This window comes from Desmodus rotundus, chromosome 10, assembly GCF_022682495.2.
Source record: "Desmodus rotundus isolate HL8 chromosome 10, HLdesRot8A.1, whole genome shotgun sequence".
Classification (NCBI taxonomy): Eukaryota; Metazoa; Chordata; class Mammalia; order Chiroptera; family Phyllostomidae; genus Desmodus; species Desmodus rotundus.
The window spans coordinates 52,037,091-52,058,092 of NC_071396.1; the positions used below are offsets into that span (position 1 = coordinate 52,037,091).

The 21,002-nt window shown below is 42.1% G+C and overlaps 3 protein-coding genes across 3 annotated transcripts; all 3 read left to right on the plus strand.

The window, feature by feature from the left end:
* Nucleotides 1-570: 570 nt before the first annotated feature.
* LOC112318089 (protocadherin beta-14) lies at nt 571-4,443 on the plus strand. Its single transcript, XM_024575148.4, has one exon. It carries the CDS (start codon nt 1,084-1,086, stop codon nt 3,478-3,480), a length of 2,397 nt encoding a protein of 798 aa, XP_024430916.2. The 5' UTR covers nt 571-1,083; the 3' UTR covers nt 3,481-4,443.
* Nucleotides 4,444-9,950: 5,507 nt separating this feature from the next.
* Nucleotides 9,951-13,129, plus strand: LOC112318095 (protocadherin beta-18-like). The gene has a single exon (XM_024575154.3). The coding sequence runs from the start codon at nt 10,193-10,195 to the stop codon at nt 12,578-12,580; it is 2,388 nt and encodes a 795-aa protein (XP_024430922.2). The 5' UTR covers nt 9,951-10,192; the 3' UTR covers nt 12,581-13,129.
* A 2,516-nt stretch (nt 13,130-15,645) lies between these two features.
* Nucleotides 15,646-19,745, plus strand: LOC112318094 (protocadherin beta-15-like). The gene has a single exon (XM_024575153.4). It carries the CDS (start codon nt 15,912-15,914, stop codon nt 18,285-18,287), a length of 2,376 nt encoding a protein of 791 aa, XP_024430921.2. The 5' UTR covers nt 15,646-15,911; the 3' UTR covers nt 18,288-19,745.
* Nucleotides 19,746-21,002: the final 1,257 nt, after the last annotated feature.

A 21,002-nucleotide genomic window follows, 5' to 3' on the forward strand; every position in this document is an offset into this window, starting at 1 on the left:
ACCACTAACTTAAAGAGATAAAAAGTGTTATAGCTTCTTACCATGCCAGATGATAATAATACTAGGAGCTAAATACTATTATTACCCCAATTTACAGGTTAGGAAATAGAGGCACATAACTTGCCCAAGACTGCAGATAGTGAATGGCAGGCTAGAACCCTAATATAGACATTTTGGTTTTAAAATCTATGTTCATAATCACCATGCTATGCTGTCTCCTAGTTTGAAGATGCTCCTTCTAGGTATTTCTGTGCTACTCTTTATTTATGCATATGTTGTGACATATTTTAATTACCTACCACCGAATTTTATAGCGTGTGAGCTCCATAAAGACAAGGATTAGCTCTATCTTATATGCCATGTCTCTACATGTATATTTCTAAAAATATACAAGTGAAAATAATGATGTTACTAACTATAAAAGAGTTGAGGGGAGAATATTTTTGCAGTTAGTCAAGAAATGGCCTGAATAAAATATCATTTATTCGGTTCAAGACATTTGTATGGATTCTTCTTGTCAGGCATTCCAAACAGTGATCATTAAAATCACTTTAAAGACCTTTTATGGATCCCAATTCAAACAAATCAACAATTTTAAAAAAATTCTTGGAGGAAACTGGGAAAACCAAACACAGTGTGAGTATAAATTATATCAAGGAATTATTGCTAACTGTGTTGATTGTGATAGTAGGATAGTAATTATATTTTTAAAGTCCTTATCTATTACAGATACTTAATGAAATATTTAGAGGTAAAAATATGCTGTCTGGGATTTGCTTTAAAATACTCCAATGTATTCATGAATTACTTCTTTAAAGAGAAAAACGTTTTTACTGAAAGAACTCATAGAGACACATGGTGGCGCTGCAGGACAAGACGAACACAGGAACACGCTGCGGGCTCCATTACTCAGAACAGAACGTCCAGCTCTTTCAAGAGAGAGGTTTTCAGGAGCTTCACTTTCAGAGCTGCTGGAGGGCTATGCACCTTCCAGGGCTTACCTACTAAATAAATCAGAGCTCTAACTTCCAAAATTAGGACTAAACTTAAACTTTTCCACAAAAGAGATTGCTTGAAGGAACCATGGAGATCAGAGGAGCGTTCACACTGCGGAAAAGGCAAGTCCTGATTTTCTTTGTTTTGCTGGGATTGTCTGAGTCGGGGCCTGAATCGGTGCGCTATTCTGTGGCAGAGGAAAAAGAAATTGGCTCTTTTGTGGCCAGTCTGGCAAGGGATCTGGGGCTTGGGGTGGAGGAGCTGTCCTCGCGGGAGGCCCAGATGGTTTCTGATGACAATGACAAGCATTTGCACCTGGATTTGCTGACTGGGGATTTGCTCCTAGATGAGAGACTAGACCGGGAAGAGCTGTGCGGCTCCACGGAGCCCTGTGTGCTCCATTTTCAGGTGTTACTGCAAAACCCTTTAAAGTTTTTTTTGGTTGAGCTGCACATCAAAGATATAAATGATCACTCCCCTACATTCTTGGATAAGGAAATACTTTTGAAAATATCAGAAAGTACCACTCTCGGAACCACATTCCTAATGGAGAGTGCCCAAGATTTGGACATAGGAAGCAACAGTCTGCAAAACTACACAATTAGCTCCAATTCTCATTTCTCCGTTAAAGTTCAAGACAGTGGTGATGGAAAGATATACCCAGAACTGGTCCTGGACAAAATGTTAGATCATGAAAAGGAGCCTGAGCTCAGATTAACACTTATAGCACTGGACGGTGGGTCCCCACCCAGGTCTGGGACAACTTCGGTTCTCATCGAGGTCTTGGACATCAATGACAACGCCCCCGAGTTTCCTCAGAGGCTCTACGAGGTGCAGGTCCCGGAGGACACAGCCATTGGCTCCTGGATAATCACCACCTCAGCTAAAGATCTGGATGCAGGAAACTATGGGAAAATATCTTATATATTTTTCCATGCATCTGAAGACATTCGTAAAACATTTGAAATCAATTCTACATCTGGGGAAGTTCGTTTGAGATCTAGCTTGGATTTTGAAGTAACACAGTCCTATACTGTAAATATTCAGGCAACAGATGGTGGGGGTCTTTCAGAAAAATGTACTCTTCTGATAAAAATAATGGATGTAAATGATAATGCACCAGAAGTGACCATGTCATCAATTACAAGCAGAGTTCCAGAAAATTCGCCCCAGACCCTTGTTGCTGTTTTCAGTATTCGAGATCAAGACTCGGGGGACAATGGAAGAATGTTTTGCTCTATTCAAGACGATCTCCCTTTTATTCTGAAACCGACACTTAAGAATTTCTTCACTCTGGTTACTGAAAAAGCTCTGGACAGAGAGATGAGAGACGAGTACAACATCACCATCACCGTCACAGACTTGGGGACACCCCCACTGAAAACCCAGCACAACATCACCGTGCTGGTCTCCGACGTCAACGACAACGCCCCGACCTTCACCCAAACCTCCTACACCCTCTCCGTCCGCGAGAACAACAGCCCCGCCCTGCACATTGGCAGCGTCAGCGCCACGGACTCGGACGCGGGCGCCAACGCCCAGGTCACCTACTCGCTGCTGCCGCCCCGGGACCCCGGCCTGCCCCTGGACTCGCTGGTGTCCATCAACGCCGACAACGGGCAGCTGTTCGCCCTGAGGGCGCTGGACTACGAGGCCCTGCAGGCGTTCGAGTTCCTGGTGGGCGCCACCGACCGCGGGTCCCCGGCGCTGAGCAGCCAGGCGCGGGTGCGCGTGCAGGTGCTGGACGCCAACGACAACTCGCCCTTCGTGCTGTACCCGCTGCAGAACGGCTCCGCGCCCTGCACCGAGCTGGTGCCCAGGGCGGCCGAGCCCGGCTACCTGGTGAGCAAGGTGGTGGCGGTGGACGGCGACTCGGGCCAGAACGCCTGGCTGTCGTTCCAGCTGCTCAAGGCCACGGAGCCCGGGCTGTTCGGCGTGTGGGCGCACAACGGCGAGGTGCGCACGGCGCGGCTGCTGAGCGAGCGCGACGCGGCCAAGCACAGGCTGCTGCTGCTGGTCAAGGACAATGGCGAGCCGCCGCTGTCGGCCAGCGTCACGCTGCACGTGCTGCTGGTGGACGGCTTCTCGCAGCCCTACCTGCCGCTGCCCGAGGCGGCGGCCGAGCCGGCGCGGGCCGACCCGCTCACGGTCTACCTGGTGGTGGCGTTGGCGTCGGTGTCGTCGCTGTTCCTGTTCTCGGTGCTGGCGTTCATCGCGGTGCGGCTGTGCAGGAGGAGCAGGGCGGGCTTGGTGGGTGGCTGCTCGGTGCCTGAGGCCCACTTTCCGGGCCACCTGGTGGACGTCAGCGGCACGGGGACCCTGTCCCAGAGCTACCAGTACGAGGTGTGTCTGATGGGAGGTTTGGGGACAGATGAATTTAAATTTCTGAAGCCGATCATTCCCAGTCTTCCAGTCCATGACAGTGGTAGGAACATCGAGGAAAACGAGAACTTTAGGAATAGCTCCGGATTCAACGTCCATTAAAAAATTTGAACATTTAATCTTTCATTATTCTTGGCTAACTGGAAATACCTTGCCAAGTTGTAGAGAATTTCGGTTGTACAGTCGTTGCATTGATTATTTCTCACGCTCTTGCAGTTCCTTTAAGAATCATTATTAGTGGCTATAATGAAATAGAAACAGTTTGTGTGTTTTCTGGTTTTTAAAAAATTTGCCCTGGCTGGTGTGGTGCAGTGGACTGAGTGCCGGGGTGTGAATCAGAGAGTTGCTGGTTCCATTCCCAGGCAGGGCACATGTCTGGGTTGCCAGCCAGGTCTCGAGTTGGGGGTGCAGGAGAGGTAATCACACACTGATGTTTCTTTCCCTCTTTTTCTCTCTCCCTTCCCCACTCTCTAAAAATAAATAGAATCTTTCAAAAGAATTTTATTTTGTCAAAAAAGGCATATCAGCCTTGGCCAGATCACTCAGTTGGTTAGAGACTTGTACTGACACGTCAAAGCTGAGGGCGGGATCCCAGTCAGGGCACATACAGGAACCAACCAATGAATGTAGAAGTAAGTGGAACAACAACTGAGTGTTTCTCTCTCTTTCAAATCAATTTTTAAAAGTTAAATGGTATGTTAATGAAGTTATTACTAATTGTTGTTATGGTAATGGTGTTATGCAAGACGATGTTGTTGATTATTTGGAGTTGCAAACTAATGTTTTAAGAGTGAATCCCGCAATGTATATAATTTACTTCTAGACCTTTCATTAAATCATAGATAAAGCAAAAATGTAAAATGCTGTTGAGTCTGGGTGAAAGGCATATTGGGTTTTATTTAAAAAGATATTATCACACTATTCTCCTTGAAGAATTCCATCATAAAGGTTAAATAAAATGCTACCTTATGAGATTCAGTGCTTGGGTAATTTTTTTGTTTGTTTTTGTTATATAGGCATTTTTTGAGACTTTATGACAAAATAAAAGTGATCACATTGGCAATTTATTGATTTCTTGAGCAATTTTTGTTGTTGTTGTTGATGATGATGGCGCCGTTGTGGAAGAAGAACCTTATAGTGTTCCAGGACTTGATATTTCTATTTTGTTCTCTGTAAACATACCACGTTTGCTAGTTTAAATATGTATTATTTTATATTGTTTATTACTTAACTAGAATGCAGTTCATGGTATCATCCTGAGTAAAATAATCCTCCACAAGAAGAGACAGAAAAAAATTCTTAAGAAATGGAAATGAAAATTCAAACTTAACAACATAAATTAGGTTCACTTTTCTATTGATATTTAAGAGTAAATATTTAAAAATCCTAAATACTTTGTGGCCTCTCTCAGATATTTACAAAGAGGCAATAGGTCTGTGGTTATGGTTTAAGATGGCCTCATGATGTTACAAATTATAATGCCTTTCATCTATAAGTGGTCAGTTCCGTGGAGGATTATAGAAGAGATTTTGATAACTGGAACGTAGTGCAGACACAGAGCTAGTGTATATACATTTCTGTAATTTTTCTCACAAAACTAACTATCAAGGAGTAGATGATGCATCATAACGTCGTTTTATTTGACATTGTAAAATGGGTGAAACAAATTCCAATTTCCTTAGGAATGATTTTTTGCTTCATGTCATTTTTACTGGTTTTATCTTGTGTTGTAACAGACATTTACTACTGTGAAACTTTCATTTAAATAGATACTTGAGTAATAAAATCCCAAAATAAAATGTTTGGGCCCTCTTTACCCTCCACAGTCATAAGAAGCAAATCATACCCTTATTGAGCATAAGAATAAGAATAGATAAAACCAGAACATTCCATTTCAGCAATAAGGAACGGAGTTGGAGACTACCAGATAGAATAGAATCCAGGGCCAGATCATTTTATATGAAAGAACTCAGTCACGATAGAGGAGGCGTCAAAGCCATTGGGGTTGGGAGGAAGCTGATTACTTAGCAAATTTATTGGAGAAATTTCTCACTATATAAAGAAACAAAATTCTGTTTCATGCCACATAAAAATAAACTTGATATGGATCTAAGAGATAAATATGAAATATTTTAATAGGCAAAGTGTAATAAATCTAAGTAAAAGCATATTTATAACCTTACTATTGGCTTGAATTTCTTAAACAAGGCTTTGAAAGTACAAAGAATAAAGATAAAAACTGACAACAATTACTGCTGCCAAACTAGAGGACAGCACAGACAGGCCAGCAGATGAAAGACGGGGAGAAGCTCTTTGCAGCATTTTAAATGAGAAAGATTAATATTTAGATTATTCAAATAACTTTTGCAGATCAGCAAAAGTAAAGAAGTCAGTAGAGCCAATAGGATTGTTTTTAAAGACAAAAGGAAAGGAAATTAATTTAAAAAAGATAAAACAGGAAAATAAGCCACCACTTTACACCTATAGCATTAGCGATGAGGAAACATTGGGGTAATATCAAATGGACCAACAAGTAAGAGCATGCACAGCCTATTTTGAGAGACTGTCTGTAGCACTTAGTGAAATTTAGTACATGTGTATCTCATGATCCAGCAATTCTATTTGGGGGCATATAAGCCAAAAAAACTCTTACCTAGCTTTATAAAATGATGTGTGTAAGAATGTGCACCTTAGGAGTCCACCTACACGTCTCACCAGTAAATCAGTCAGTAAATAAAATGTACAACGTGGTTGTGAAGGAATATTACACAGCGATTGGAAGGAGTGAATTGGTGTGCATAGAACCGCATGGATAAATCCCAAATGTTTTACAAGGAAAAAAGAGATTGGATTTATAGTACTATGCCATATGTATCCATATAATACATAATGTCTAATATTTGTAGGAAATATAAATATATAAATATACACACTGGAAGGAGACAGAAAGGAATAGATGGAAGAAAGAAGATGCATGTTTATTTATATATAGGAGAATAAGGGTACTGACAAAAGTAGGAACAATGCCAATGTCCAAGACACAAACTGTCCCTTCTAAGAGATTGTTTAAATTGTTTGCAGCATTATGGAGTTGATTTACTTTTGATTATTTCTCTTTGCTCTTGAGAAGATCAATTGCCCATGCCCCATGAAAGCTATGAGTTTACTTGTAATTTTGAGACACAATAACATTCTTGATATTGTACACTTTTAATAAGGATGATATAGATTATATAGACCAACACTTTCACTGAAAACAATGATCTAATAAGACACATATATTGTCAGGTCGCAGTTACTATTTAAAGTAGCCTAGAGAGATAAATGAGCCCCAAATCCACTTTTTCCCTGGGAACATCTGGAATCCTGGGAAATGTGAGCCTCTATCTTGATGGTTTATATAATGAGGGAGACAAAGCATAACAAATTGAGAAGTTTATAGGAGACCTTCACATTGATAAATGTGAATCCCTAAGAACTACAGCTTTATGAATGGGTGGGTGAGCCCTTGTGTGTAATACTAGCTTTGAACTTGATTTTTAACAGCGAACTTGATTTGAGGTGGTCATTGACAGATAGTGCTCCCAGATCCTGATAGAACCAAATGCAGACATTCTTTGAAAGAATGTTTTTCATCCTAAGCCTAAAATTATTTATATAAATTATTTTATGTTCTTAACTTGAACACAAAAATAACTGCATTCACAAAAATAACTGCATTCTCATAACACTATGAGTGAGAACACAGAAATAAATTTGCAAGCACTTCAAATTTTTAATTATCAGACATAGTCTATAATATGCTAACTACTTCAATGGAAACAAAATTTATACTTGAAGATGTACAGACAAGAAACAATAAATTCAAAAGAATAGAACTTCTAAGAGTGGAAAATATGATAATCAAAATTTAAAAGTGAATCAGAGTTGTAATGTAAAATTAGATACACCCAAATGAAGAATTCATGGAGTGAAAGAGGTTGGAATATAATTTACCCAGTATGCAGCTCAGAGAGTTAATAAGATGCAAAATACCAAGAAGATGGTTAGAAACATAGGACAGAGTAAAAAGGGTTAACATATTTAACTGGAATTACAAAAGGATCAATGAGAATGATTTGTTCAGAAGTAATATTTGAAAAAATAATGGCTAGGAATCTTATAGAATTGATAAACACATCAATGCAGATTCAAGAGATCCAAATAAACCTAGCAAGATAAATAAAAAATAACCATGGCTAGAAACAGCACTGTGAAATTTCAGGAAGCCAAAAGCAGAGAAGTCTTTTTTTTTTTTTTTTAAGGAAAAGCCATGGAAAAAAGACATTTAACCTTTAAATACAAGACTGTTAGACTGACAGCTATGTTCCATGTTGACAATTTCTGAACAGCAGCAATGGAAACTAAAGGAAAACAAGCTATATTCAATGTGCTGAAAGAAATTAGCCAACTATCCTGCCTAAATAGTCTTTGCACATTAGAGTCAGCAAATGAGAGAATCAAATCAACTGGATATCAGCTTGGTTTTAAACAAACCAAGATCATGAGAAAGAATTGCTGTAAAGACATTTTACTCTCAAATACAACTTCTTATAGTTTTCCTCTGTCTGTTCCTTGCCAATAGTCTGAGTGCAAGAGTCTGACCTGCTTCTAGCCTTCTTCATCTAGTCTCCTTCTAATCTAGTCTCATCGCCTGCGCCCACGGGCACTCTCTGCATCTGCAGGCGGTAGTCTCTAAGAGCTAAAATCACAAATTCAAACATACTGTTCTTAATCTACAAGTTACATTCTTTCTCAAATACCTTCAATCACCATGTATGCCAACCAATTCTAAATTTGTCTTTGCAACCCAAACCTGTTTTCTCAACTGCATTTATGTAATGAAAACTCGTTACATTCCTATTTATATGGATGCTCTATGGACATGTCAAACGCAACATGTTTTGAGTTGTAATTTTCTCTTCCTCAGAAATAAATCTTCTCAGCTCTATACCTATTTCTCTCATCTTCGCTTGTATAATACTCGCTTGTACTTCGCTAGTATTTACTTTATCAGTTAATAGCACCATCACTTACTCAGTTCCCTAAGCCTGAGAAAAGTACATTTACTTTCACTCCTTATTCCAGTGCCTCTATGTCTGATCTATCACCACATGCAATATTTTGTATCTTGATCATTTTAATTACTGCGTTTCTCGTTGAGGCCAATCTCAGTGCTTGCCCGCATTTACTGCAACAACATCTCATCAGTTTCCTGTCTCTGGTCTTACTCCTTTCTAGTTTATTCTCAATTCTGAAATAGGATGGTCTTTTGAAAAACAAAAACCTGTTCATGCCGTTTTTCTGTTTAAAACCCTTTAATACTCTTGCATTTCCACTGAAGTAGAGTCCAAGTGGCTCAGCATGGCTCACAAAACATTTGCTTATCTTTCCAGTTTCAACTTGTAAAATTTCTCTCCTTTTGCTGTATGGCTCAACCATACTGATTCTATTTCAGTTCTTCCAAAACACTTCTTTCATTTTGGTTATCACGTTCTTAGTTTTCCTGGAAATTTTACTTCACACCGAATTTTTGTTTGGATTACTCATACTTGTCTTTCATGTATCAATTTAGAATATCCTTTTTCCAGAAAAGTCTTTCCTGGTACTTCCAAATTCTGGCTGGATAACACTCATCTTTGCTGTTATCGTAGCATAAACCTTTGCCACCTTGGCATTCGGCATGGTCCATTTTAAACGCGGGGTCACTTTTCTGCCTCCATCCTTCAGGACAGAAACTATGTCTGTCTGTTTACCACTCTATTCTTAACACTTATCACCATGCCTAGCACAAAGTGGGTGCCCAGCAAATATTTGCCGAACAAATGATTGAACGGATGAATGCAATATTTAGAATTATGCCTTTGGAAGACCTGGGTCTGCAAAATGGAATCCAGTTCCACAACTAAACTAGGGTCTAGTTTGTTCAACTTTTTTAATATTTAGAAACTGAACACACCTCACTTCTCTCACTGCTGTGGAGTATTTACTGCCTGCTGTTGCCAGGGGAGCCTCTTATGGGACACACCTAAATAAATGGTACCATTTACCCAGCCAGAAGTGTCAGCCTCCCCCAGACAACAACTTGCATATACCAAGTTCATTTCCAGTGCATGACCTTATTCTTATTGTCTTAGAGTATTTGCTGATAGCCAGAGACAATGAAGGCCTCCAGTTTTTCTGGGCACCTCTTGCTCTCTAAGCCTGTTACATAAAAGAGTCATCTAAACTATGTTTAATTGTTTTATATATTGTCTCCATAAGTTATTTGAAGATGAGAGAGCATAACTTATTTGAGTTTGGGGCTGTATCTTAAATATGCTTTTTATATCCAGCATAGTTTTCATTTATTTTGTTAAGGAATGAATAGCAACAGCATCACATATCACAAAGAATGCAACTAAGGAAAGAAAATATGCATATAGGAGAAATATCCATCAATAAACACACAAGGTAAATTAATATTTTGTCTCAAATTTACCAGACTTTGTTTAAACTATGAGGATCTGCGGAGTCGCATGGTGGCGCTGCAGGATAACACAGGGTAATTTTTGTTACATCAGAAGCCCTGGTTTCCGATGACCAGAGGAACAGAGAGCGCTGAAGAGGCAGAGAGGGGAAAGAGGCTTTCAAGAGAAAGCTAGGCAGCTGACAACACCCTCTCGATAGGATTATAAATCTTTAGAGTACCAAAGGTTCGGGCTGATAGAGAGGAGCATCTCCCAGAGCTGTCTGAGGTTGAGTTTCTGCAGAAAGGCATTTATCTAAGAAAGCCATGGAGCCGGGACACCCTCAGCGTATAAGGCAAGTGCTGCTTTTCTTTGTTTTCCTGGGAGGGTCTTCAGCGTGTTCAGAGACCTTGTGCTATTCTGTGGCAGAGGAAATGGAGACAGGCTCCTTTATAGCCAACGTGGTGAAAGACCTAGGTCGCGAGGGTGTGGTGGAAGACCTTGCTGCGCGGGGAGCCAGAGTCATCTTTGATGATTATAAACCATACTTATGGCTGGACCAGCAGACTGGCAACTTGCTCTTAAATGAGCAGTTGGACAGGGAGACACTTTGTGATTTCACGGAGCCATGTATATTGCATTTCCAGGTGTTATTTGAAAATCCTTTGCAATTTTTTCGGGCTGAGCTTTGGGTCAAAGACATAAATGATCATACTCCCACGTTCCTAGATAAAGATATACTTCTGAAAATCTCAGAAGGTGCTGTTCCAGGAACCTCATTCCAAATGGAAAGTGCTCAGGATTTGGATGTAGGAAAGAATGCAGTCCAAAACTACACATTAAGTCCCAATCCTCATTTCCACCTTAAATTACAAGACAGTGAGGAGGGCAGAAAATACCCAGAGCTTGTATTGGACCAGTCTCTGGATCGAGAAAAGGAGCCCGAGCTTAGTTTAACGCTAACAGCCTGGGATGGCGGGTCTCCACCCAGGTTCGGAAAGGCAGTGATTCGCATTTTGGTTTTAGATGTCAATGACAATGCCCCGGAGTTTGAGAGGCCTGTTTATGAGGTTCAGGTACCAGAAAACAGCCCTCTGGACTCTTTAGTTGTCAAGGTTTCTGCTACAGATTTAGATGCAGGAATAAATGGAGAACTATCTTATTCGTTTTCCCACGTCTCCAGAGATATACGGAAAACATTTGAAATCCATCCAATTTCTGGCGAAGTCCATTTAAAAGCGCTTTTGGATTTTGAGTTAATTCAGTCTTATACAATAAATATTCAGGCCATCGACGGTGGGAGCCTCTCGGGAAAATCAGCAATTTTAGTTCGGGTTGTAGACGTGAATGACAACCCACCGGAAATAGTCATAACATCTCTTACCAGCCCCATACCAGAAAATTCATCACCTGAAGTGGTGGTCGCTGTTTTTAGCTTACGAGACCAAGACTCTGGAGAAAACGGGAAGATGGTTTGCTCAATTCAGGACAATCTTCCCTTTCTCCTGAAGCCCACTTTCAAGAACTTCTACACCCTGGTAACAGAGCAGCCACTGGATCGAGAAAGCCGTGCCGAGTACAACATCACCATCACCGTCACAGACATGGGGACTCCCCCACTGAAAACCCAGCACAACATCACCGTGCTGGTCTCCGACGTCAACGACAACGCCCCGACCTTCACCCAAACCTCCTACACCCTCTCCGTCCGCGAGAACAACAGCCCCGCCCTGCACATAGGCAGCGTCAGCGCCACGGACTCGGACGCGGGCGCCAACGCCCAGGTCACCTACTCGCTGCTGCCGCCCCGGGACCCCGGCCTGCCCCTGGACTCGCTGGTGTCCATCAACGCCGACAACGGGCAGCTGTTCGCCCTGAGGGCGCTGGACTACGAGGCCCTGCAGGCGTTCGAGTTCCTGGTGGGCGCCACCGACCGCGGGTCCCCCGCGCTGAGCAGCCAGGCGCGGGTGCGCGTGCAGGTGCTGGACGCCAACGACAACTCGCCCTTCGTGCTGTACCCGCTGCAGAACGGCTCCGCGCCCTGCACCGAGCTGGTGCCCAGGGCGGCCGAGCCCGGCTACCTGGTGAGCAAGGTGGTGGCGGTGGACGGCGACTCGGGCCAGAACGCCTGGCTGTCGTTCCAGCTGCTCAAGGCCACGGAGCCCGGGCTGTTCGGCGTGTGGGCGCACAACGGCGAGGTGCGCACGGCGCGGCTGCTGAGCGAGCGCGACGCGGCCAAGCACAGGCTGCTGCTGCTGGTCAAGGACAATGGCGAGCCGCCGCTGTCGGCCAGCGTCACGCTGCACGTGCTGCTGGTGGACGGCTTCTCGCAGCCCTACCTGCCGCTGCCCGAGGCGGCGGCCGAGCCGGCGCGGGCCGACCCGCTCACGGTCTACCTGGTGGTGGCGTTGGCGTCGGTGTCGTCGCTGTTCCTGTTCTCGGTGCTGGCGTTCATCGCGGTGCGGCTGTGCAGGAGGAGCAGGGCGGGCTTGGTGGGTGGCTGCTCGGTGCCTGAGGCCCACTTTCCGGGCCACCTGGTGGACGTTAGTGGCACCGGGACCCTGTCCCAGAGCTACCAGTATGAGGTGTGTCTGACTGGAGGCTCGGGGACCAGTGAGTTTAAATTCCTTAAACCGGTTATTCCCAACCTCCCAGCCCAAAATACTGACGTAGAAGAAAGCCACACCTTTCTGAGTGGTTTTGGGTTCAATTAGGGATTTCATTATTATGCAAAACTTTGAGAATGAGTGCTACTTCTTTGTAAATTTATTCATTGTGATGTAAAATTCTTTCTTCTAGGTAACTTCACTAATAGCTCAGAAATTTCAATGTCTACATCTGCTATTGTTTATATTAACTGTGAAAAAGCTGAGGGAGCTAGATTTTGTTTAGTTTTTCTTCCAAAATGCAACCTCAAATATTTTATTTAAATACAGGGAGAAGCACCAGTAGGTTTACGGTTGTTCATATGGAAAATAATGCAATGATTAATAAATAGTAATGAGAACAAACTGTGTACTCACAACTGTAAACCTACTTTTGCCCACCCTGTAGATAGCATTTTCCCTTCAAGCTTAATCGCGCACTCTGCTCAGTCATGTTCTCTGAGTGTTCTGGGCTCTAGACGTTCTCACCAAAGCAGTTTTTATATGTTTGCTAGTATTATTTTAAAGAAAAATGCATGATCTGAATAAAAACATAATTGCTTTCTCATCTGGTTATGTTGGTTTTTAATGTATCTTTTAAAGATTTTTAAAAGTATAATCTTTCCATTCTCTTCTGTCAAATGTCTCAGATAACTTTTTACCCATTTAGGTATTCTCTGCATAAATATTTTGTGAACTGTGTGTATTGCTGGCAGGTGGTGTTGTATGAAAATAAATGCTGATCTTGTTTGAGTTAAGGTGTATACCCGGCCATGCTTCTTTACTGAGCCAAGAGAGAGAATTACTATCGATATATTTGTTCCATTTTTCTTTACTTCTCCTGGCCATTTTTGATTGGTCCAGTAATAGGCTCCTGTTAAAGCAGAAGTAGCGACATTCTCCAAGCCCATAAACTGGCAATGAAGATGTAGTTCATCTATTTTTTTTCTTGATTGCTTGTAAATGAGAAATAAACATGGGCGGAGGCAGCCACGTTTGTTCCTCTTTGGACTGGCAGCCCAGAATCTCATGCAGAGAGGGAGGAAAGAAGGAAGGAAAGGAAAGAGTAAAGGTGGGAAGGAATAAGGGAGTGAAGGAAGCAGAACAGTAGAGACTAAGATGCCTACTTGGTTCTAGACCTATCAATTTCTGCCAGTGTCTCCTAAGTCCCCAATGTCTAGTTTTCCTTGAGTTCTACAATAAGACTCCAGTTTCCTAATAATAAAACTTTTATTTACCCCATATGGTGGGGGAGGCAATACTGGAACCAAAAGAGACAAGAAAGATACATGCAGTCTTGAGTACTCAGTTAGATTACGTACCAGCAAACCCAAGTCTCTTGTCACATGTTTCTATTATTAGTCAATGAAAAGAATAAAAAATGTACAAGTTTAGAGATAACTAATTTATATTAGAGAATTTTGTTACAAAATTTAATTTCATAAATAATTTATGAGGTTTTTCAACAGAAAATATGCTACAAAGGGTTAACAGGTTTCCCTCTATTATTTTATGTGACCCAGGACCAGTTTTTAAAAGTAACACTAAAACTGTTATTGTTTAGGTGTCTATACCTATATCCTCCCTAGCATCTATTTCTTTAAAAAATTATTTATTGTGAAAAAAATTATTCACTGTGAACAGAATTATTTTATCATTTATTGTAAAATCTTCAGTATCTATAATGTATAGATTGCTATATGGGTTGAGTCATGATTTCATTAAGAGTAATAAGTATTTGATTGACACATATTCTATTATTAAAAAGCCTCATGAAAAAAATTTAAGGTTCCTGCCAAGTCTGCAGGCTTAAAAATTTTCTCCTTAGTAAAGAAAAATAAGGAGATTTTTATGAGAAATGACAGATGAAAATGAAAAACTAATTTTGATCCATCTGTCCACTGATGTAGATACCAGCTCCTATTGATTAACTTTTTTAAATTCATTAACATTAAGGGCACATTTTATTACATATTTAATTTCATAATAAAGAGTTTGTATCCATGACTAAGGTCTATAAGGACAATTATCAGATATAACTATAACCAGCATGTTTTTATATTTTGAAGGTTTACTCAATTAAATGTCTTTTACTACATAGAGGAAAACATTCTAAAACAGGATGTCAATTTGAGTAGTTTACACCTTAATAGAATGAAACCAATACTCAATGCAATGTTTATACTTAGTCCAACCTGTTTTCCCAATTAGCCAGGAAATTGGAGTGCCAGACTATGTGATTTTGACTGTTATTTAAGCAATATTACAGTATTGTCTAAAGTTTGGTCCAACTGGTCCTTGACCTCAAGATATCTTCTCCATCCTGAGGAGTAAAGGGCCTGCAGTTCCATGCTGGGGTGACGGGGTCTCGCACTGTCCACAGGAACTATGTGAGGTGCTTGCTGAAAATCAGTTGTGGTCGTTGGTACTTGGGAACAAGTTTAACCTACTCCCTCAGATGCGCCTAACTTATTTTCTTCTGCACTTTAATTTTTACTGTAACTTTAGTCCTTTCTCTTGTGACCTTGACTTTCCCACTTTTCAAGATCTCAGTGAATTTTGGTAATGGATGTAGATGCTCCTCACAGACTGTTTTAGATAAGGTAGCGGTCAATGCAGCAATGCGTACAGAGACACGGAGACATTCTCCTTAGACAATATTTACGAATAAGTTATCCACAGTTCCTGGAGCTATCTATTTAGTTTGCATAATGAAACAGTTCTAGCTTGTGTGTCACTTAAGTCTATACTCCTGAAGTATGTAAATGAAATTTTTCATTCACTGTGCTGGCAATGTGTTGAATTTGATTTCTTTAGTAATAGACTGATAGCTACACATCTTTTTCCACTCAAACCCTAAGAATACAGACTCTACAATATTGTTTACATTATTTTGTAAACTCCAGGACAACAAAGAAGGTATTAGTATCCCCAGCACTTAGTATACTGCCTGACATATAAAATGAAATCAATGTTTACTTGAATAAACAAGTAAATATAGTTAGCTTTGTTTTTGTATCATTTCCCAAAGTGACTGGCACCGTGTCCACAATTCACAACCTCACAGGAAAATAGAAGTTATCGTTTTATTTATAACCCCCCCCCCCGTGTATAATCCATGGTGGTTGCTTTGTGTGTGTGCATAAATCTAAACAAGTGGAATACGTTTTGTAGCATTTCCAGCAAACTAGGTTTTAAGTACAACACGTGGTGGCGCTGTAAGCTAAGGCTGTGAAAAACAGACCCGCGGAGGGTTCCGGTTCTGGCAGTCGTAACACAGACCTGGCTGGAGAGAAGAGGATTCTTAACGGAATTGTCCTGCGGTAAAGATCGATTCCCAGGGCCAACTGCCTACAGACCCAGCAGGCATCCGGCCCTAAAGGCTTCTGGCGCTGGAAAAATGGAGGCTGAAGAGGAGCGCTTTCCTACACTAAGGCAAGTCCTGCTTTTCTTTGTTTTGCTGGCTCAGACTTGCGCGGAGCGGGAAGCTTATAGTGTCGCAGAAGAAACAGAGAGTGGTTCTTTTGTGGCTAATTTCGCCAAGGACATAGGGCTAGAGGTAAGAGAGCTGTCTCGGAGGAGGGCTCGAGTCATTTTTAACAATAACAAAAAACACTTTCAGCTCAACCTTCAGACCGGAGATTTACAAGTGAGTGAGAAACTGGACCGGGAAGAACTGTGTGGCCCCACTGAGCCGTGTGAGCTGCAGTTCCAGGTGTTACTGGAAGACCCTTTGGAAGTATATAAGTTTAAGCTTTTGGTCAGTGACATAAATGACAATCCACCTGTGTTCCCAGAAGCAGAAATGATTTTAAAAATCATGGAAAGTACTCTTCCAGGGGCGATGTTTCCCCTGAAAAATGCACAAGATTTGGATGTAGGCATCAATAACGTTCAGAACTATACCATCTACCCCAACTCCCATTTCCACGTTCTTACCAGAAATGGCAGTGAGGGCAGAAAATACCCGGTGTTGGTTCTGGACAAAGCTCTAGATCGAGAGGAGCAGCCCGAGCTGAGGTTAACTCTCCTGGCCATAGATGGTGGAGCTCCTCCCAAATCCGGCACCGCCCTGGTCCTCATCGACGTTTTGGATATCAACGACAATGCCCCTAGGTTTGTGCAGCCGCTCTATCGCGTGCAAATCCTGGAAAACAGTCCTCTGGGATCCCTCGTTGTCACCGTTTCTGCTAGAGATTTAGACAAGGGGATAAATGGTGAAGTGTTCTACTCATTTTTTTATGGTGATAAAGAGATTACTAGGACATTTGCACTTAATGAACGTACAGGAGAAATGAAAATAATTAGGAAACTAGATTTTGAAAAAATTATGTCATATGAGGTGGATATTAAGGCATCTGATGGGGCAGGTCTTTCTGGAAAATGCACTGTCATAATACAGGTGGTGGATATAAACGACAACACCCCAGAACTGACGGTGGCTTCACTTACAAGCTCTATCCCAGAAAATTCCCCAGAAACCACGATAGCTCTTTTCAGTGTTCGAGACCCAGACTCTGGGGAAAATGGAAGGATGGTTTGTTCCATCCAGGAAGGTGTTCCTTTCACGCTGAAACCTTCCGTTGAGAATTTCTACAAGCTGGTAACAGAGGGCTCTCTGGACAGAGAGAGCCGGGCGGAGTACAATATCACCATCACCGTCACAGACATGGGGACACCACCACTGAAAACCCAGCACAACATAACCGTGCTGGTCTCCGACGTCAACGACAACGCCCCGACCTTCACCCAAACCTCCTACACCCTCTCCGTCCGCGAGAACAACAGCCCCGCCCTGCACATTGGCAGCGTCAGCGCCACGGACTCGGACGCGGGCGCCAACGCCCAGGTCACCTACTCGCTGCTGCCGCCCCGGGACCCCGGCCTGCCCCTGGACTCGCTGGTGTCCATCAACGCCGACAACGGGCAGCTGTTCGCCCTGAGGGCGCTGGACTACGAGGCCCTGCAGGCGTTCGAGTTCCTGGTGGGCGCCACCGACCGCGGGTCCCCGGCGCTGAGCAGCCAGGCGCGGGTGCGCGTGCAGGTGCTGGACGCCAACGACAACTCGCCCTTCGTGCTGTACCCGCTGCAGAACGGCTCCGCGCCCTGCACCGAGCTGGTGCCCAGGGCGGCCGAGCCCGGCTACCTGGTGAGCAAGGTGGTGGCGGTGGACGGCGACTCGGGCCAGAACGCCTGGCTGTCGTTCCAGCTGCTCAAGGCCACGGAGCCCGGGCTGTTCGGCGTGTGGGCGCACAACGGCGAGGTGCGCACGGCGCGGCTGCTGAGCGAGCGCGACGCGGCCAAGCACAGGCTGCTGCTGCTGGTCAAGGACAATGGCGAGCCGCCGCTGTCGGCCAGCGTCACGCTGCACGTGCTGCTGGTGGACGGCTTCTCGCAGCCCTACCTGCCGCTGCCCGAGGCGGCGGCCGAGCCGGCGCGGGCCGACCCGCTCACGGTCTACCTGGTGGTGGCGTTGGCGTCGGTGTCGTCGCTGTTCCTGTTCTCGGTGCTGGCGTTCATCGCGGTGCGGCTGTGCAGGAGGAGCAGGGCGGGCTTGGTGGGTGGCTGCTCGGTGCCTGAGGCCCACTTTCCGGGCCACCTGGTGGACGTTAGTGGCACCGGGACCCTGTCCCAGAGCTACCAGTATGAGGTGTGTCTGATGGGAAGCTCAGGGACCAGCGAGTTGTTCCCGAAGTCTGTTGCCTCCAACTATCCAGGATCTGTAAATGGTGTGGAGGAAAACTCAAATTTTGTAAATGTTTTTGGATTCAATTAGAGATTTATTAATTTTTCAGAGCATTCAAGATGAAGGATAGTTCTTTCTAAATATACTATGTCTTCATTACCTTTGTTGGGGAAGTCCAATAAAATTTGTGTGATTTCATTTCTGTAGTTAAAGAGATTAGAATCTTTAAGTACATACTCATATTTACTCTCTACCACTTCTATTTTGATTAGAGCAAAGAACTTTCAACTTCATTACTAAAAAATCATGGATACTTGTTCAATATAGCAACTTTTCATCATCAACCACTATTGATTTGAAGATAATGCTAGCACCATTCTCTGTTTGAATGTTGTCTAGAAACATTTAAAAATTTTTTGATGTTGTGGCTTCTTAGGAGATATGCATGATACAAATATAGTGAGTATTAGTATATCTTCAGTTTAATATATTATGCCTTCCTGTCTTAAATTTTTTTAATGGGGAAATGTGTACAAAAAATTGCATGTTTTTTCCACAGTGGTATTAAATACAAAAAACTACATTCTGCCATACTTGAAATATCTTCACCTCTTTATATCAACCTTCAGTATATGATATTTATGAGTATTATCTTACATTAAATTTATTGGTGTGACATTGGTTGATAAGATTACATAATTTGCAAGTGCACGTCTCTGTGATACGTGATCTATAAATTGCATTGTGTGCCCACCACCCAAAGTCAGGTCGTCTCCTGTCGCCATATTCAAAGAGTATTAGAATATTGCAAATGTTTAAATAATAGATCCCACCACATCTCTTTCTGGAAATTTCTCTCCAGTTGATGTCTGCTGTTGCAGCCATGTTTGTTTTAATGAGTCATCTTTTTTTATGATTTTGGCCAGTCAAACAAAGAAGTAGACATTGCTGATGCACGCTGTGCCAATCTGATTCTCTGTTTAAGAAGTGGCTTTAGAAACCAGATATAAAATGGTCTCTTTGTTAGGAACTTAACAAGAAAATGATATCATGTTGGCTAAATACATGGAAAGAAGTATAGAAAATCAATCCACTTAGAGACAAGAAGGAAGGAGATACATTTTTTAGTCTCTCCAAGTGTGCTTTCTCCCTTGGGTTTTTGGAAGCAAATGCTCTTTTAATAAATTTTCCTCTAATTAAGATAATTAGTTGGTTTTTTTCACTTGTCAAAAGATTGTGTAGATATTCTTGTATGGCACAAAATTTACTATTAATCTGACACTTAAAAATTGTGGTTGTCAATACATTTAACAATATTTAGGTCAAAAGGTGGTGGAGCCCTGGCTGGTGTGACTCAGTGGATTGAGCACTGGCCTGTGGACCGAAAGGTTCCTGGTTCAATTCCCAGTCAGGGCACATGCCTGGGTAGTGGGCCAGGCCCTCAGTTGGGGATGTGTGAGAGGCAACTGATCCATTCTCTTGCACATTGTTTCCCTCCCTCTCTTTCTCCCTCCCCCTTCTCTATAAAAATAAATAAATAAAATATTTTAAAAACAAAAGATCGTAGAGTGGTAATTTGTAAGGGACCAGCACAAGCTTTTGTCAGGCTACATAGTTTTGAGACTTGATGGATATTTGCAAATTGTACAGTTTATGGAGTGTTTATCAGAAAGTCTTAGAAAATTCCACATAAGAAATAATTTTTAATATCATTAGTGTCATAATAGCATTAGTGTGAAATAACACCTTTGAAAGAAATGTATGCCTTATTTGTAGAATCATTATAACCTGCTTGTGGTGTTCCTTCTTTTTCATAATGTATCCTTTTGTTTAGGGGGAGCCAGGGTATTTTGCCATTCAATGAGGACCATTTTAGATTATTATGAATTATTTTAAATTATTATTCAAAAGAGCATAGAAATTAGCTACTTAGAACATGGTGTCTCATATGATGAAGTAAGATCCCAGTAAAACAAGTAGGCTTTTATGTTAGGAGGAGAATTCATCTGTCAAAATTTTTAAATTAATTGTGATTCACCCGTTGATCTATTCAACAAGTATTTGTTGAGCATCTACCATGTGCCAGGGACTAGCTGTTTAGGGATATCAACGAGAACAAAACAAAGTACTGGAACTCAAGGATGGCACGGTGAAGAAATAATTAATCACGTCTATATATGCTGTGTCTGATGGTGACCAATGCTAAAAAGAGGAAGCCAGCTGAGAGCTGTGGAAGTCCCTCATATGCGTTTTCCCGCAGCTTGAAAGTTTCATAAGATCATAACCCTCTGACTTTATGTAGAAAGGATACGTAAACTGCAATTAACTAGTAGTTTTTTCCTTGATATAATCTAACCAATGAGAACCACCATTTTGGCACATAGGCTGCCTAAAACTTGAAAGACAATCTAGAGAAATTCATCCTTTTCTTTTGCTGAGAGAATTTTAAGAAATCACATAGGTATACACTGTTATTTTTACAAGAGGACTGATCACTACTAAGTCTTCTTCCACCTCTCAGTTCTACCCAGAGCACCCCACCCAGACTACAGGTTCTAGAAGATAGAAACCATGTTTGGGTTTTTTTACTAATGTATTTCAGAATCAGTGCATAGATATCAATAATACATCTTTGATGAAGGAATAAATAATTTTAATTACATGGTTTCCTGATTACATTATATCCTCAAGACATTGCCAAACTCCCAATAGATTATAGGTATTACTGGATAGGTAGATTATTGGGATTACTAGGTTATTAGAGATATAAAGAGAATACAATTGTAGGAATTGTTTTAGAAAACA

Coding starts and splice junctions, on each gene's coding strand:
- LOC112318089 (XM_024575148.4), top strand. CDS start 1,084: ATGGAGATCAGAGGAGCGTTCACACTGCGGAAAAGGCAAGTCCTGATT.
- LOC112318095 (XM_024575154.3), top strand. CDS start 10,193: ATGGAGCCGGGACACCCTCAGCGTATAAGGCAAGTGCTGCTTTTCTTT.
- LOC112318094 (XM_024575153.4), top strand. CDS start 15,912: ATGGAGGCTGAAGAGGAGCGCTTTCCTACACTAAGGCAAGTCCTGCTT.